Genomic DNA, 16,444 nt, shown 5'->3' on the forward strand with positions numbered 1-16,444 from the left:
TTTACGATGTACGATTTTTGTTCACCTCGTAAATTTAATATGTCTAATAAATTAATGTATCTTCATAAAAATGGAATCGTTTTTAGAAAAGAAGAAAATGCGAGACAAAATATTACAATAGTGTAACAAAACGAGAACTTTTTTTTAATATTAATAAAATATAAACATAATGTTTATATAACGCGCTTTGGCGACCTCGATTATGTTATTTGATATGTAATAAAGTTGTTTTATATTTTTTTAGAGCGTTGTCGTTCAACAGCCGGTCCTGATCCTTGTCCTTAAACTTGTGCTAGTTCGTTGGCGATACTCGCGCGTGTGTTACGTCTTCAAGAACAATTTTTAATGTTGTGTCGAAAATACCGGTAAATTATTTTATCTGTATTTTAAGTGTATTTTTTTAATATGTTCATATAATACATATGTTGGAAATTTTTCTTGTAAGTTTATTAATTAATCTTATTTTTATTTTTTATTTATTTATTTACTTCTGGTAAAGCATTCTATAGAGGTGCAATAAGCACCTGTGCATAGACACCAGAAAAATATAATACATTTATAAAAAATTAATACATAATATTAAATTAACTAAGTAAGTAGTGTACAGAGTATATTAAGATTATTTTACAAAATTTTTACATAAATACTATTTATTATGAATTAAAGTATTATTGATTTTATCCACCTCACATAGGTTTATTTTTTTTTTCTTAAATTCTATATGTTTTCTGTGATGGTTTTAATATAAGAGTGAAATTTAATTAATACAGATTTTTATAAGAATATCACACCCAATTTCACATAATTTAGACTTATAAAAGTTATTTTTTAACATTTAGTAAAATATAAATTTTAATATTGATTGTTTAATTATATCGAGAAAAAATAATTAAGAATCATTAATTGTATGTTATAACAATTTCGTATTGCAATTAAAATATAATATTTTTGTTTATTCTGCGATCTTAGCCAGAGGGCAAACTGGTGATTGGATTTTTTTCGAAAATTGTTTTTGCGAAAAATATAAATGAAGGGCATCATAATGTTTTTGAAAACGCTCTGTTATTCACTGAGGTTAAAAGTTAAACATTTTTTAACAGCGTCTAATACGGGTAATGAAAATCTCACTGTCTTTGTTTTTGTTAACCGTCTATTTATATCACTTCTTTCTTTATATGTAAGTTTAAGATCCTTATGGTTTGAGTGATAATTAATTGTGTATACTCTTGTACATTCGCTGCAAAAAAAATAATTTTGACCAGGAATTGACATTGAAATCTGAAACTCGTTATTATTTGCTTTTTCCTTTTATAAAAATATGTCTCGCTTTACGACGATTACATAAAACGTATTATTATTTTTTTAATATATGAATAATTTGATAATCATTTATCATAACATTTTTATCTTAAAGGTCATCTAATGTCATGCATTTTGTCATATTTTTCTTGATATTTCACGCTTGTGTATTTTGTTCATAAATTTTTTGAGGAAGTATGCTATAGTACTTATTGCTTCCTTATTTCTATTGTAGTAATTGATAACGTCGGGAACAAATTAGATTTTTTTTTTATGTCCGACCCAACTGTTTTAATGTGTATAAATCAGTTTAACCTTAAAAGAAACATTGAGTCGGTATGAAGTAATCGATTTTTTTGGAGGCCCTCGTGTTCGGTACTTAAGGTAGTTTTACACGCACATTGTTACACGCCATCAGTACGGGTTAATTGTAGAGTCTTAATGACAAGTAAAATCAAGATAAAGTCACCTTATAATTTTTAAACAAACGATTCATTCTGATACCTTTAGAAAAATGTGTGCGATTAAGTGATTGCTTCTATTACGTTGATAATACAAAATTTTTTCTTTGTATCATGACTGAATATAAAAAAAAAACAATGAAAACACTATAGCTGTGTAAAAGTCTCTTTAGACTTAATAGATTTTATGACTGAGTTGACGATTAATTTATGATTCTAAAAAAACTATTACATCGGTGTAACAAAGGCTTTATTAAGTTAATGAGGTCTAATCTTCTACGTGTAGATCACTAGTTTTTACCCGCGGATTCATTCGCGTGTTTAAATTTAGAGATTTATATTAATATATAATTAAGAAACGGTGCAATTGAGAATTTTATACATATATATATATATTATAATAAGCTGGTCAGAATTTAAAAGTTATAATCATAAATTTAAATAAATAAATATATATATATATATAAAATTTAGATACATAATAAATACGTATATCATACTTTTATATATGGTTGTGGTCATATATAAAGCCTTTTAAAGAAAAAGCTTTTATATCGAAAATAATTACGTGGAAAATTGAAGGGAATTATAAAGTAATGATATGGCCATAAATAGAAAAAAAATTCAAGTTAAAATTTCAAATGAATACAACGTATTGTTGTATTGTACTTATCAGACTCATACGTTACGTGGCTTTGGTTATTTATAATATTGAAATCAGTTTAACAACGTAGGTATGTAAAATTATTTAATTAATCGCGCCTTGGCTTAGATACATACATAAAATTCTGACGTTTGAACTTTGATAGTTATAGAAATCTGAGCTAATCCGACGTCAGTCTGTTCATCATAAACTAATTATAATTATGGGTAAGAATCTTTCATATTTTTTTTAAGATAAGTCATGAGAGGTAGTTTTACTTGCCATTACAGCCTTACAAATGTTGGACGTACACTATACAAAAGCTAAAGCTATCTGGCTACCTTGATAATAAATTTTACCAAAATCAACTTTCAAATTTTTGAGTATATCTAATACCAAAACATTTGCATCACTACACCAATATGGGGACATACTGAAAAAGCTACTTAGAACATGATATGTGTAACTTTTATTGGAAAGAAACTTTAAAATTAGATTCGGAGACGTAAAATATAAAAAAAAATTTGGGACCATACATTACGAATGCTGAAAATATTTTAGGCATCATAATCATCTATTAATTCCGTATCCTCGCTGTATAAAATATTCACAACAATTATTTTTTATTGCTATTTAGATTTTTGTCAGTGCGGTTGCAATTTTAAGAAAAAAAAAATTATGTGAGTATATATTTTTTATTTGATGAGGATCGTCCGTGAACATTGCGCTAAGGTCGTCTCTTATTATTCGTAAGTAATTTTTTGCATACAAAAACATTTTTTTTTTTTATATTATTAATTAACATTAAATAAACACGTTTAGAGGATCAGTGTTGAACAGAATTACGTGTTTTATTGTATTGGCTTAACTTTTTTTCGTTGTAACTTAAAGCAAATTGAGTTTTTTTTTTTAAAGAAACTAGTATTATTCGGATATACTACGCGGATTTTATTATTTAAAAAACTACATACTCCCGACGTTTCGGTTACTCTGCAGCAACCGTGATCACGGGCAGACGAGGTGTGATCGCTTTAAATGAATAAAACTCGCGAAAATCTTAGATCTCATTAAATCGAGTTTTGTTGTAGTTTAATAAATAATACCTAGTTTCATTATAAATATTTAGAATAAACGCGCGTTAGCTATGTAACACTGGCCACCGAAAAAAGGGAGTTTTTAAAAACTACCAAGTCCTATTCAAATGTATAATATTAAAAAATGTCATCTAAATTTTAATCTTGTAATTTATAAAGTGATACAAAAAATATTCCTTATATAGAATCTGCAATGTTATGTCTGTTTCTCACTTGAGTTGATAGTGTAATACATTATCAATATAACACTAAGAATATAGCCGGATGTGTATATTTTAATAAGCTAAGAATATAGCCGGATGTGTATATTTCTTTGCATTTAATACGCGTAAATAGTAATATATAATTTTATATATAATCCGATCATAAACTTTGAGAGCATCGCTCAGTTTTAATTACAAAAGTCACAAGTAGAAAACCTCGAGAGACTTTGTCATGTTAGGATACAATTTGTAATTCGGAACAAGGAATTACGAATCCGACAGAGTATTATGACACTGTTTCTGGCTGGTGACAAATTGAAACGCTCACAGATAGACATTAGTTCGTAGTGTGATTGATTCGAATGGAGAAAAATGCTTTAATAATATATATCAAAATAATCATATCTAAGATATTCTCGTGGACACATTTAAATATATATGTTTTTCGAATACTACACGTATTTTTTTGTATAACTACATGATTCTGAAGTTTCGGTTCCTGTATAGCAATCATGATCACGGGTTGACGAGATGAAAGTGCTTTTCAAAGTGTCTTCCATCCCTGATCTTTCATTTGAAAGTTTCTTTCATTTCGTCTATCGTGATTACGTTTGGTGTAAAGGAACCGAAGTATCGGGATCATGTAGATATACGATAATAAAACGCGTAGTATCCGAACATATTAGTTTCATTTAAATGTGAAAATAAATGATTGAATAAAATCACTTCAATTCTGAAATAAAGAATAATATTGATATAATAGTGTTGAACATTAATCACCATAGCCTCGTAATTAAATACAAAAGTTATATACAATGTAAAATCTCCATTTATATAGGAATTATTTACATTTCTTACCCATTATCCTTATATTAAATAATCGCGTGAGGTTGTTACGAAATATACATATGTATATAAGTGTCTTTGAAAATTGAATTAACTTCAGAAAAAACTCGTACCGTGTTAGTAATATATGTAAATATTAATAATAAATGTTTTTTAATTATTATTTAAATTTGTCATTATATAAGAGTCAAATAGATTTTGTTTAGATTTGACGAAGATACAAAAGATAAATTTAAAGGTGAATTTCGTTCTACATCCATAAAGCCTCTGTGTTGCTTTTGTCAACCTTAGGGAATAGACAATTCGTGTTCTAATTAAAGGTACACTTTAGTAGTCTCTGCTTCACGGACAGTCCCAACATTTTAGATTATCCTTCGAAAATTTCGGTAGTGATTTGCCAAAACACAAAGTGAATTTTATCCGAATTGTATTTTAAGAAACTATGGGTTGAATTTCAATATGTCTTTATTACTTTAGTAATAAAAAAATGTAGGACTTGTGATGGATCCTTAACTATATTTAAGGTTGAAAAAATACTTTTTTCAAAAATAATAATAATAATATATAGTTTAAAATAAAAATATATTATTTAATCGTATAAGTTAATACTTATGATATTAATTATTTGTAAATTCAGTTATAAAAAAGTTTTGTCGTAATAGGTTCCAAATGATCTATTATAATCTTTACTGTACAGTCAATCATCGTACGTATATAATTTTTTTTAAATATTTTTAAAACATTTTCATTAAGGTTAATAAAAGATATGTAGACCTTTTCATTTTACCTTCCTTTCTGACTCCTTATTTGATCATATCTACGATTACAGAACCAATTAGTATGTCGAATAGTCTACCGTGAACTCTGAACGCTAAGCCTTCTGTTAATTCTAATAAATCATTATAGTTCTTTATATTTAAAATGCAGTACTTACTTTTGGTCGAATCTCATGAAAGACAGATTCGTTCTTCCAGCAATTTATTGCTTCAAACTCCTTCGTCGATCTGAGTTACTCGTTTTTCGTAATATTTTTCTGGCTCTGGAACAATTTGCCAGAGTATTAACGTAAGGCTCCGTCATGATACGCTTTTTGATATCAAGTAAAGAAGCGTGCTTTAAAAAAGATAAATCTTAGTTTTTTATCTTCTTCTCTTTTTTTATTTTTTTTGTTAGTATTATAATTATTCTCATATCGTTTTTTACGGTTCTGCACAAACTCATATTTGATTTTCTTCAACATTCGTGACGTTATCTGTTAGTTAATGTTGTTCAGCATTAAGCTAGCTTTTTGTGCAATATTTTTATGTGTGCAAAAAAAGAAAATTTTCCACAGAATTTTTTCACCGACAACTTGATCGCAACACACACACACGCTTGATGAACACATCGCCTTTGATAGATCATAATTGTCATCACATCTATTTGAGATAAAAAATTACTAATATAAGTCTGAAATCTTTTGGGAAAAAATTGACAAATATCCACATTGTAATATATTACCGATTCACAGGAAGATGCTGCGGGAACTAGCATATATCGGGATATTGCTCCTAATAACTCCAAATATCACCTGTTTCGAGCCGCGCCCAGAAATAGGTTACCCGGCAGGACTTATCCCGGAATGTAAGTATCGCATATTTAAGTAAGAATATTCATTATTGTTAGAGCATATACGTTAATATTCACATTGCATGTAACTATACAATGATTAGGGAGTTTAGAACCAATGAAGAGAGTATATATACTCGTGTATATATATATATATTAAGCAAAGTTAATAAGTTACTTATATCGATTCATTTTGGTAGGAATTTGCATTTTAAATCTTAAAATAGATGGTTGGAAGTTATTGAAAAAAATTCAATATAAAATAATCATACAATCGTTGGTTTCTTTTTGACAAATTCGTTAAAAAGTTTAGAAATTTAATCACGATTTATACATTAAACGTATGTATGTATGTTTGCTGTCTCTTGAGGTTTATTTAAAAAAAAACTTATGCAAAATCCAAACTAATAATATGTAGATAAGATGGTATTAAATTAAAATTCCTACACCGGAGGTTTAATAAGGTAAATGACTTATAATAACTGTATTTTTCTACTATTTTAGTGTGCCTCGAAATCGAGCAACGTTATTCGACTATCCTAGACTATACTAACAAAGTATCAAATAATTAATTAATTGCCAATTGTAAAAATAAAAGGTCAAAGGTCAATTTCTTCGTCTTTATAAAGTATTTTCAGTTAATTTTAATTTAATTGGTATCCTTTTTTTCGGATAAAAGCGAGAACGCATTCCATTTCCTTAATTACTTCCTCACTTTAAATTGCTACGTTTTTAACACAATATGAATTGCTTTGCAAGTATTGTTATTTCTTCTGCACTCATATTTTTTAATGAATAGCAAAAGAAAAATAAGCTGTTATTTGCATTCTTTGGTAATAATCAAGAAATATTACTTTTCAAACGAGTTCATATGAGGTCAGACCATTCAGTTACAATATATTTCTTAGCTAAATTTAGACCATTCCATCCCTAAAAACTTTCGTTTTCACGAAAAAAAAAATCTGACAACCCGGTACATTGACTTACGTTAGTTGATAATTTTTTTTGTAATATTATTGGCAATGATTAAGAAAAATTAATATATTTATTGAATTACTATGATTAAAACATTGTTTCTTCAAAGAGGAAATCAAAAACTCAATGCATTTGATAAAAGTTTTACGATGGTCGGAAATTAAATTCATTATACTGAATTCATCACGTATTTGGAGTTCACTACAAGGTCGTTGACATTACATTGAAATGCTAACGTCTTAAAACGATTAGACTAAAAGAATTTAAGTATTTTTCTAATTAAAACATAAGGTTCCTTTGTTGTAATTTAATATTCATGTATGAAGTAAGTGCCTTGTACAATTCATGTCTCTCTGAGTTTATAAGGTTATCTTTGGAGATGTTACACTCGAATGTAATTCTTGATTCTCTAGGGAAATCAAAAATATAAGTTTAACAGATTTCAATGCAGATAAACTTTGTAGTTATTTTAATAAGGGAGAGTAGTGACAGATTTTAGTATTATAATATATATATATTTTTTAATTTGTATTTACGTTTACGAAATGACATTAAAATTAATAGCGTTTCATGTTTTAATGAAGTTTTTACTCATGTGTCATAAGCCATGGAGCTAACTGTAGTTTATATCTGCATTACTGATTTCATTGAAACGAATTTTGAAAGTAGGGCAAAAACAATAAAAGCCGCATTAGTTTTTTACTATTTATTTTAAAGTATTAAAAAAAGTTACTTTAAATAAAAGAATAAAAACCAATAAAACTCACTCTAACAAGACGAAATTTGAAGATGGATAGTCACTTTTTTATCATCTTTTTATCATCAAGTATAAGCTAGAAGTATAATTTTAATTTCTTTACTTTTTAATACCTTTATTTTAAGTAAAAATATGTGTTTATTGCGAAAGTGATAAAATCCGGTTATAATCAGTCTGCAGTTGAAATGTTGGCTTAATGGATCAGGTTCGGATATATTCTGACCGAAGACGGTAGTTGAATTACTTTTAGATCTGCATATAGTCATTGATGGAAGTTAGCTATGCTCGCTTCTTATACTACTAGTCTCTAAAGCGAAAAAATAATTGCAACAAAACATTCAGTTGATGGAAATATCGACCCACAGATGAGGATGTGCATTTATCGTCACGTTGACCCTCTGCTAGTCGATCTGTTCGTTAAATTATAAAACTATTTTGTATACAATTTGTCACTAGAAAAACAGGTTCTCGTTACAAATAGTGCCTTTAACATAAAATATGATGTCGTATACCGTTACGTTCGATATTAAATAAAATAGAGAAATATTATTTCTTAAAAAAAATTTAAAGCCAATGACAGGATACCTGCTGGAGGTCCTTGACCTTGAATATATTAATAAAATCGTGTGTTTTGTATCGTATTATTAATATTGTACATTGCTTTTAAACTACTATTATAAAAGTTTATAACAAAAAATAAATTGATCTTTTAGAATTGTATTGAATCAGAAGTTAATATATAATAAAAACGACATAATTGTAATCACTTGTATGATGTTTTCAATCGGTTTTTTATGTACACATAGTTTTTTATCTTCCGTCCGCTACCGTAGTGAATTGAGGCAACGCGATCTTGATTGGCCGTGGTAATAATAAGGCAATATAAATTATGATTAAGATTAAATCAACATATTGTCATTATTTGCCAGGTATGGCACAATTAAGTTGGATTGTTGTTTGAAAAAATATATGTTTTTTTCTATTATAACTCGCGTTTCGTATTGTTTTACATTCTATCTGACGTTTCGATCATTCGAAAGCGTGTGGTAAGCGTGGTAAGGTAAATGAATACCTTAATTATTTTTTTTCATATTATTTTAAATCCATTTTGTCTTTATAAAAATGTTATCTGTTAAAAATTTAGGACGAAAAATTTCATAACATTAGCGGGAATTATTATTATTTTTTTATTATCTATAAATCGTATCGTTTTCCAGGAAATTATTCAGAAAATCTTATGTTACAATTAATGTGTATATAAGTTTGAATTAATCTTGCAGTCGATGTTTTTAATCAAAAAATTTATTAGCAAAGATTCTGGAGTAGGAAATATTAACACTATTCGCTTTCCCAGGTCCTGGAGTGTTGAAAAATGCGACTATCAGCCCAATAATGATGCCGATGTTGAAGATTACCGTCCACAGAATGTCTGAGACGGGAGAGGTGACTAGGAAAGTGTTCCCTATCCTGACCGCCCATAAAACTATACCAAAGGAGAAACATATTGGTAGGTTTAGCATGTTTATCCGTCACTAACGAGGCATACCGACGCACCATGTCTTATAACTTAAGGATAATCTTTAAGATGATGTTGGCGGATATTTGGAAAAGTAAAATATCATAAATGTAATATTTAGAGGTCCAGTAATTATTATTTACTGTGTTTAAATTTAATTTATTACAAGTTATATATGTATATGTGTTTGTTTGATTGGAAGGCCTTGTTGTTGACGTATCACAATAGTAGTAGAGCTGTGGTTGTCCTTTAGACGTTATTTTGACATCTGGTATTATAAAGTTATGTCTCAGATGACTTGTTTTATGAGTATATCCTTAATTAAATTTTTTGTGACGGTTTTTGTCCCCTGCGTATAATTTATAAAATATCATCAGTTCTACAACTATCTTTGAAATATAGATTTAAATATCAACTTAACTAATTATAAAAGATAGCATTAATCAATGTATTATAACTTTTTGTAATTCCAGACTTTAGAAATAAGAAAACTGTTTTATACGCTGTGGGATTCTTGGACAGCTCAGTTTATCCTCAGTCCCAAGCGGTAGGAACAGCGTACTCTAAACGTGGCTACAACGTTCTGATCACAGAGACGTTTGCATTTCTGACATACATATATCCAAAGTAAGTTTTCATTATGGTCCTATATTTTTCTATTTTAATTTAAATAAAAAACGAGATGAACTGACAGACATTTTCATTCCGTCTGTCCATGATCACGGTTGCTGCAAAATAACCGAAAGGTAAAAAGTATTTAATTTAAAGTAATAAAAAACGCGTAGTAAATCCGAAATATTAGTTTATTAGTTTTATTACCTTATAATTTAACAATGAAGGTCGGGCGTATATAAAAATTGGGCAATAAAACTCAATTCGCTTCCATATTTCTATCATGTTCGCTTAAAAGACTATAGACATATTTTAATAACATCATTATTATTCTAGAATTAATTGTAATATATAGAATATTTGAAATTACATCTAAATATTTAAATGAAACTAATATTTTTCGGATAAACTACGCGGATTTTTATTATTTAAAAAACTACATAATCCCGATAAAATCTTAGATCTCATTACATCTAAATAGTTAACACTATCATTGTTTAATATCCGAATTAAGATATAACATTGCTGACTGGATACACGCTTTGTTATACACGCTAATTTGTTATTCAAGTTCGAGAACTTACTTCGATATAGAAAACAATAGTTGCATTTATTGTCTTGGAGACAATTGAATAAATCGAACGAATACGGAGCAAGTTTTCTTTTTAAACGATTATTATTAAGGATATTGGAATCAGGGTGTTTTATAGTGTATTTTATTAAACAAGAAATGACGATATATATTCCGACATCGTAATGTAGACATGTACATTTAGCATTACGAAACTTGCACTTGAAACAAAAAAAAAACTTGTTAGTTGCGGTGATAAAAAGGACTTGATTTTATACCAAGGTTTTTTGCTTTCGTTTTTTATTCGAAATATCTGGTAAAGAAACATCGTCAAAAAATTTTATATAATACTTAAAATCTAATCTTGAATGTGATAAGAAATATTAAAAGTTGTGGCGTTAAGCCAATGTAAGAATTTTAAGGCCCATCTTGAGGCGTCGCTAGGTTGTCGCTGGCTGTTGCATAATGACACTGTTGTAACGTGTCCTGGATAGTTACCCAGTTTTGTAGAAACCAAAGATAATTTGAAGTTCAAATCATAATATGGTGATAAGTAAAGTTTGTGATAATATTTTTATAATGTTTATTTTCTATTATACTTTTTTTCAAATTCAGGTTATAATATCTTACCTTAAAATGTAATAGTCCAAATGTTAACAAACATCACTGTTAAAGCCTTTTGTAACTTCATTGAGTTTAAATGTATTGCCTATTCAGAATTTTATTATTCCATTCAAATGAGTATATTCATTTATTTTATAGTTAACAATCATTGACAAGAAGTATTGAATTGTGTATTTATTTTTAAATACTGTTGATGTTTTTTGCAAAAAAAATTTTTTCTTCTCTGAGTAAAAGTTTCTTGAGATTTATTTTCACTAATAGCGATATTATTTTTTTATTACAAAAGTGATATTAGTTTTTTTATTACTTTTTTCTATCTAAATCAAAAATAATAATCTATTTAGAATGGACGAAAACGAATAAAAAAGTTAGCAAACTTATTATCGATGTTATTGGAAGTGAAATTGTATCGAGAAAAAATTATGATCTTAATATTTTTTTTACTTTGATATTTTTTAAGATAGCAACGATAAGATTCCCCATAAGAGCATTCTCCAGAATGCTAACAAATATCACTGTTACGTCCACTGTTGTCCACAACTAAAAATCTTTATCTCCTTGCTTTGTTGCTCTAGATACTTTTAGTAATTAAGATGACTTTAGGATTCATGATAGTAGGATAAATAGAAACAAATAGGTGTTCTTTTCAAATGTGGTTAGGTAGGGAGAGTGGAGGTGAGCGTTTACCGCTCGTTAGATAGGGGCACCTTAAACCTACACCTGGGTCGTAAGTCCCAGGCACTATTGAAGCTCCTCTCCCTGCAACGATGGACCCGGCACCCGCACGGGGAATCCATTGTATGCTAAGAGGTTTCGTCTCTGTGAAGAAAGGAAAGGAGACAGTTTTCTGCCGATTTTACAAAATATTTATTTATTTACTCCTCATCATACTCCAGATCATATTCATATTATACCATCACATTAAATACAAACTTAAGTTTACTAAACAATGTAATTCTAGATTATCTCATGCGCTTGTTCGAAGTTCTTAGACGTATAAAATTTAAACATTAAATTAATAATAAATTTAAATAACATCAACTAGCATCGAGTCTTAATTTATTTAAGATAATTATTTTACATTTGTTATTTTATGAGGTACAATTGACTAGAATAATGACGAAGTAGATATTGCTTGTGGTAAATAATCTTTTCTCTGTGTACACGTCTTCTATTATGAAATCTAAAAAACTAGTGATGAAAACAGAGAATTAGGTATTAATATTAGAGTGAAGCTGTCAGTCGCATCTCTATAAAAATTAACAGTAAATTATCTGTTCCAGATCAGTTCGACTGACGCGTACCATTGGCAAGAAGGTTGGGGAATTTTTAGTCAAATTAACTGAATATGGTTTAACGGCTGACAATCTAGAACTAGTTGGCGCTAGTCTTGGAGGGCACGTAGTTTCTCATGCTGCTAAATATTTTTACGCTGCAACCGGTAAAAAGCCAGCAAGACTAACTGGATTAGATCCGGCTGGGCCATGCTATAGAGCGTTACCAGCATCAGAACGACTTGATAGATCCGATGCCCAAAGAGTTGATGTGATCCATTCGAATATTGACGGCTTTGGTATCGCAGAACCTCTTGGTCATATAGATTTCTATGCTAACGGTGGTGAATTTCAACCGAGCGACATACCCTACATTCCATGCCTTGTCATTTGTAGCCATGTCCGGGCTATCATCTATTGGTGGCAAGCTATTGAACATCCTAAGAAATTTATTGGTGTGAAATGTGACAACGTTCAAGAGGCTAGATTTGCAAGATGTTACAATAACACGCAGATCAATTATCTCGGTCTCTCAGCAGATTTTTCGAGAACGGGAATATATTATTTGCCAACCGACAATGAATTTCCTTATTTCAGAGGAAAGGAAGGACTGAAAGCTGAAAACGAAATTTACAAATCTACTATAAGGAAGATTAATTCTGATAGCATGTTTGTCGTGTGAGTAACGCACATGCCTACAGTTTATGGTGATACCTATAGAATTCCTTTTATAGGAAAATATAGAATAACCAGTAGGGTATAAAATATTTGTATCGCTATGACGTAGAGTAAATGCAAAGAAATTCTATTTATGATTTAAGGTTCAATTATAATATCGGACTCACAAAAAAGTCATTGCAATAAAATTAGTATATACGTGCCAGTCTTAAAATTAAATAATAAATATTACTCAACGAAAAGCTTCGGTGATTTTGTGCTTCAATAAAATTTGTTTAAAATTTTTTTCGTTAACGAAAACATAATGAAAAAGGATCAAGAAGAAGGAAATGAAAACAAATTAAATATTAATAAGTTTAAAGAAAATTTAAACTGTGATTATTAGATGATTACGTTACTTGCAGAATGAGTCTTATGTATCTGGTATTAAGCATTATAATTGTAGTGAGATAAAGGGTGGGTAGGAAATACTATGTGTATAGAATTATATAATTAATATGAAAAAGTAGATAATGATCTTATTATTCTAGTCCAGTTTTCAAAGAAAACGTGTTTTTTTTTTATAATGAAATTAAAATTTATGTAATAAGTTCTATTTCGTTTTTTTTTTTTAATTTCATAAAACTCTTTGTTGCGTATAAAAATCTTAAAACATTTATTTCTTTTTCATTTTTATAATGTAAAGAAATCTAATTTATAAAACAAAGAGCCAGTCTCGAGTTTTGAGAAGAACAAAAGTGCTGTCACTGAAGGTGATTTGGCTTCGTGACAAGACGCTATTTTTTGACTAGCCGAGCCAAGAGCTTTGACTGCAGAGTAACGAGAAAAGAGCTTGTTTTTTTAATTAATTCAACTAATGTTTTAAATGCTATAACTTTAAGGACGTACGAATTTGATATATCTAAATTTAATGTTTCAAACAAACATTGCTTTAATATTTTTTACAAATTTAAACAATGTATGTTATATATCAGAACATCTTTACACTCTTTGCAGATAAAATATTTGTAGTATCTATAGGAAATGGTAAATTTATATAAATAATATTAAAAATACTCAAATAAACAGATCTAATTACGACCGTGAATGAAACATATATTTTATTGTTACACATTTTAAAATATGTATAAGGTGAGAAGTGAAATATATTTCGAATATAAAATGAATAAAGTAATACAGATTACGTATTGAATGGTCTACAAAATTTTGAGAGGAATCATATATTAGATCTCTAAGTACTGAGATGCACAATATTTGTACTGAATAGTATTCATATAGAGGTTACATACACAAAAGATTCAATATTGTATCATTATATGGGTCGGTTCAAAGTTACGATCTAAAATTAATATGATTTAAAACATCAACTATTTTGTTTGTAAATGAAATTCTTTAATATCTAGACCAAAGGTATACAAAAAGTTAGCCAAAGATAGTTTCGGATAACATGATTTTAACATATTCGACTAATAAATGCATGGCTGAAATATTATCTATATTTTATATTCAGTCAAGGTGCTTTAATTAAAGAGAGCGAGCGTTAAGTTGTTGGTTAGTTAGTAGTTTCACAGGATTCGACTGGATGGAACACATGTTGAAAGTAATTTAGTTTAACAAAAGGTTAAGTTTAATAAAGTCGATAACTTTAAGAGTTTATAATATCAGAACTCATGTGTAGAGATGTCTTCTTCTAAACTTTATTTTTACACAAGTCTAATATGTCTGTTTATATTCCTAAACAGACATATTAAACTTGTGTAAAAATCAAAACGCGTCATCAATCGCAAATGCAACAATACGATTTGATTGTAATCTAAATGAATAATTGAAAGTAATTGATTTGGTATCTTTGATTTCACGAGCTCATATTGTAAATGTGTTCCAGGACAACGGATAAAAAAAAATATACTGATTATACAAGTATTATAAGACACACTTATAATACACCGTTACGAAATTTGTTTCACACTATATTTTCCATATAATAGTTAATTTAAGGTTATATTTTTATATGCCTGTAACCGTGTCAACGTATTGAATGTTAATCAAATGTGTTATGTTCTTTTATTTTTGTAATAAAATAAATATAGCAAAATGAGAAACAGTTGTTATGTATACGAGTGCGGGTGAATGAAGCTGAGAGTGTAAGTGCTTGAGTACAATTTCCCCAAGGTTGCGATTGAATCAACTTAGTTAACGTGATAATTTTAGGAACTTTATTGCTATATATATATATATATATATATATATATCTATTTGTACATAAATGAAAGTGTAAATTTAGTTTATGTTACTTATTTGTCGCAAAGCTAGGAGAAAAATTGCAGATGCTGTCAGCTTCTTTACGGTAGGTGTCTTAATAATTTTGAAATTAAGATTCTACTTCAACGTGCACAAAACAATAAATCTATTATTATTCTTTGTATGAACATTAAGCAACACCCTAGAAAGTTTTAACATTAATAAAATTTATTTCTTTTTTTAAATATATCCATCTTTGTTCGTGAAAATGCATGTAATATAATGCAATGTACAAAGTTAAATAGCAGTTGAAGTAGATAAAGTGCTAAATTTATTCATAGTGTTTAAACGAGTCCTAGGTAATTATATTATAGAGCATTTTACACGCCATGTCTGAAGATAGAACATTAGTGTCAGGCTTCCAGAATTAACTGGACATTAGCTAACATTAAAATGCGTTCGTTGGTATACCGTTGCGTATTTGTGCTTAACAGTTGATCCAACATCAAATCTAATCAGTTAAGTGTCAAAATTATTCTTTTTTACTAAGCTATAAGAATATTTTATTGTACAAAACAACGAATTTACTTCCCCTTTAAATTCTCTACGACCGGACATTCGAGTGTATTTTCTCTAAAGACAAAAGATGTTTCTGTATTCTTTTACAATATTTCAACACTTGATGTCACTCGACTGCCTGTAATCAATACTTAATATTAACTGTTTAGTAAATTAAAAAAGGAAAACTGTAATTTGAAGATATTAATTATATTGTAACCTTATTAAAATGTTTGCTTAGAACTTCTCATTTCATTTAAAAAACTTTTCTTTGTACATTCTAGATAATCAAATAGAAGCATTATTATAGTTGCATTTTAAATGAAGCAGGGTAAGATCGTCTGATGTATGAATATTTGAAATGACTAGATTTATACAATCATAAGGAGGCGCTTAGTGTGAGATTAATTTGGTTAATGCTATCGTATAATATTGTTATTAATTTGCTTAAAAGCTTATGAATGAAGTTATGAATGGTTATTTC

The 16,444-nt window shown here is 28.4% G+C and overlaps 1 protein-coding gene across 2 annotated transcripts; it reads left to right on the forward strand.

Moving 5' to 3' along the window:
- The first annotated feature begins 249 nt into the window (after positions 1-249).
- Positions 250-13,756, forward strand: LOC116775338 (phospholipase A1-like). 2 transcript variants are annotated; one of them, XM_061524629.1, is made up of 5 exons: positions 250-365; positions 6,057-6,169; positions 9,241-9,393; positions 9,876-10,029; positions 12,493-13,756. In XM_061524629.1, the coding sequence occupies exons 1-5, from the start codon at positions 346-348 to the stop codon at positions 13,163-13,165; spliced, it is 1,113 nt and encodes a 370-aa protein (XP_061380613.1). In that variant the 5' UTR covers positions 250-345; the 3' UTR covers positions 13,166-13,756. The 2 variants fall into 2 exon arrangements, with proteins under 2 accessions (XP_061380613.1, XP_032524119.2); XM_032668228.2 differs by having other exon boundaries at positions 282-440.
- Positions 13,757-16,444: the final 2,688 nt, after the last annotated feature.

This window comes from Danaus plexippus, chromosome 25 (assembly GCF_018135715.1).
Source record: "Danaus plexippus chromosome 25, MEX_DaPlex, whole genome shotgun sequence".
NCBI lineage: Eukaryota > Metazoa > Arthropoda > Insecta > Lepidoptera > Nymphalidae > Danaus > Danaus plexippus.

Excerpts from the sequence above, each read along its gene's own strand:
- LOC116775338 (XM_061524629.1), top strand. The coding sequence starts at position 346 with ATGTTGTGTCGAAAATACCG. Across the intron at positions 366-6,056 it reads ATGTTGTGTCGAAAATACCG|GAAGATGCTGCGGGAACTAG; the intron begins GTAAATTATTTT and ends ACCGATTCACAG. Across the intron at positions 9,394-9,875 it reads ACCAAAGGAGAAACATATTG|ACTTTAGAAATAAGAAAACT; the intron begins GTAGGTTTAGCA and ends TTGTAATTCCAG.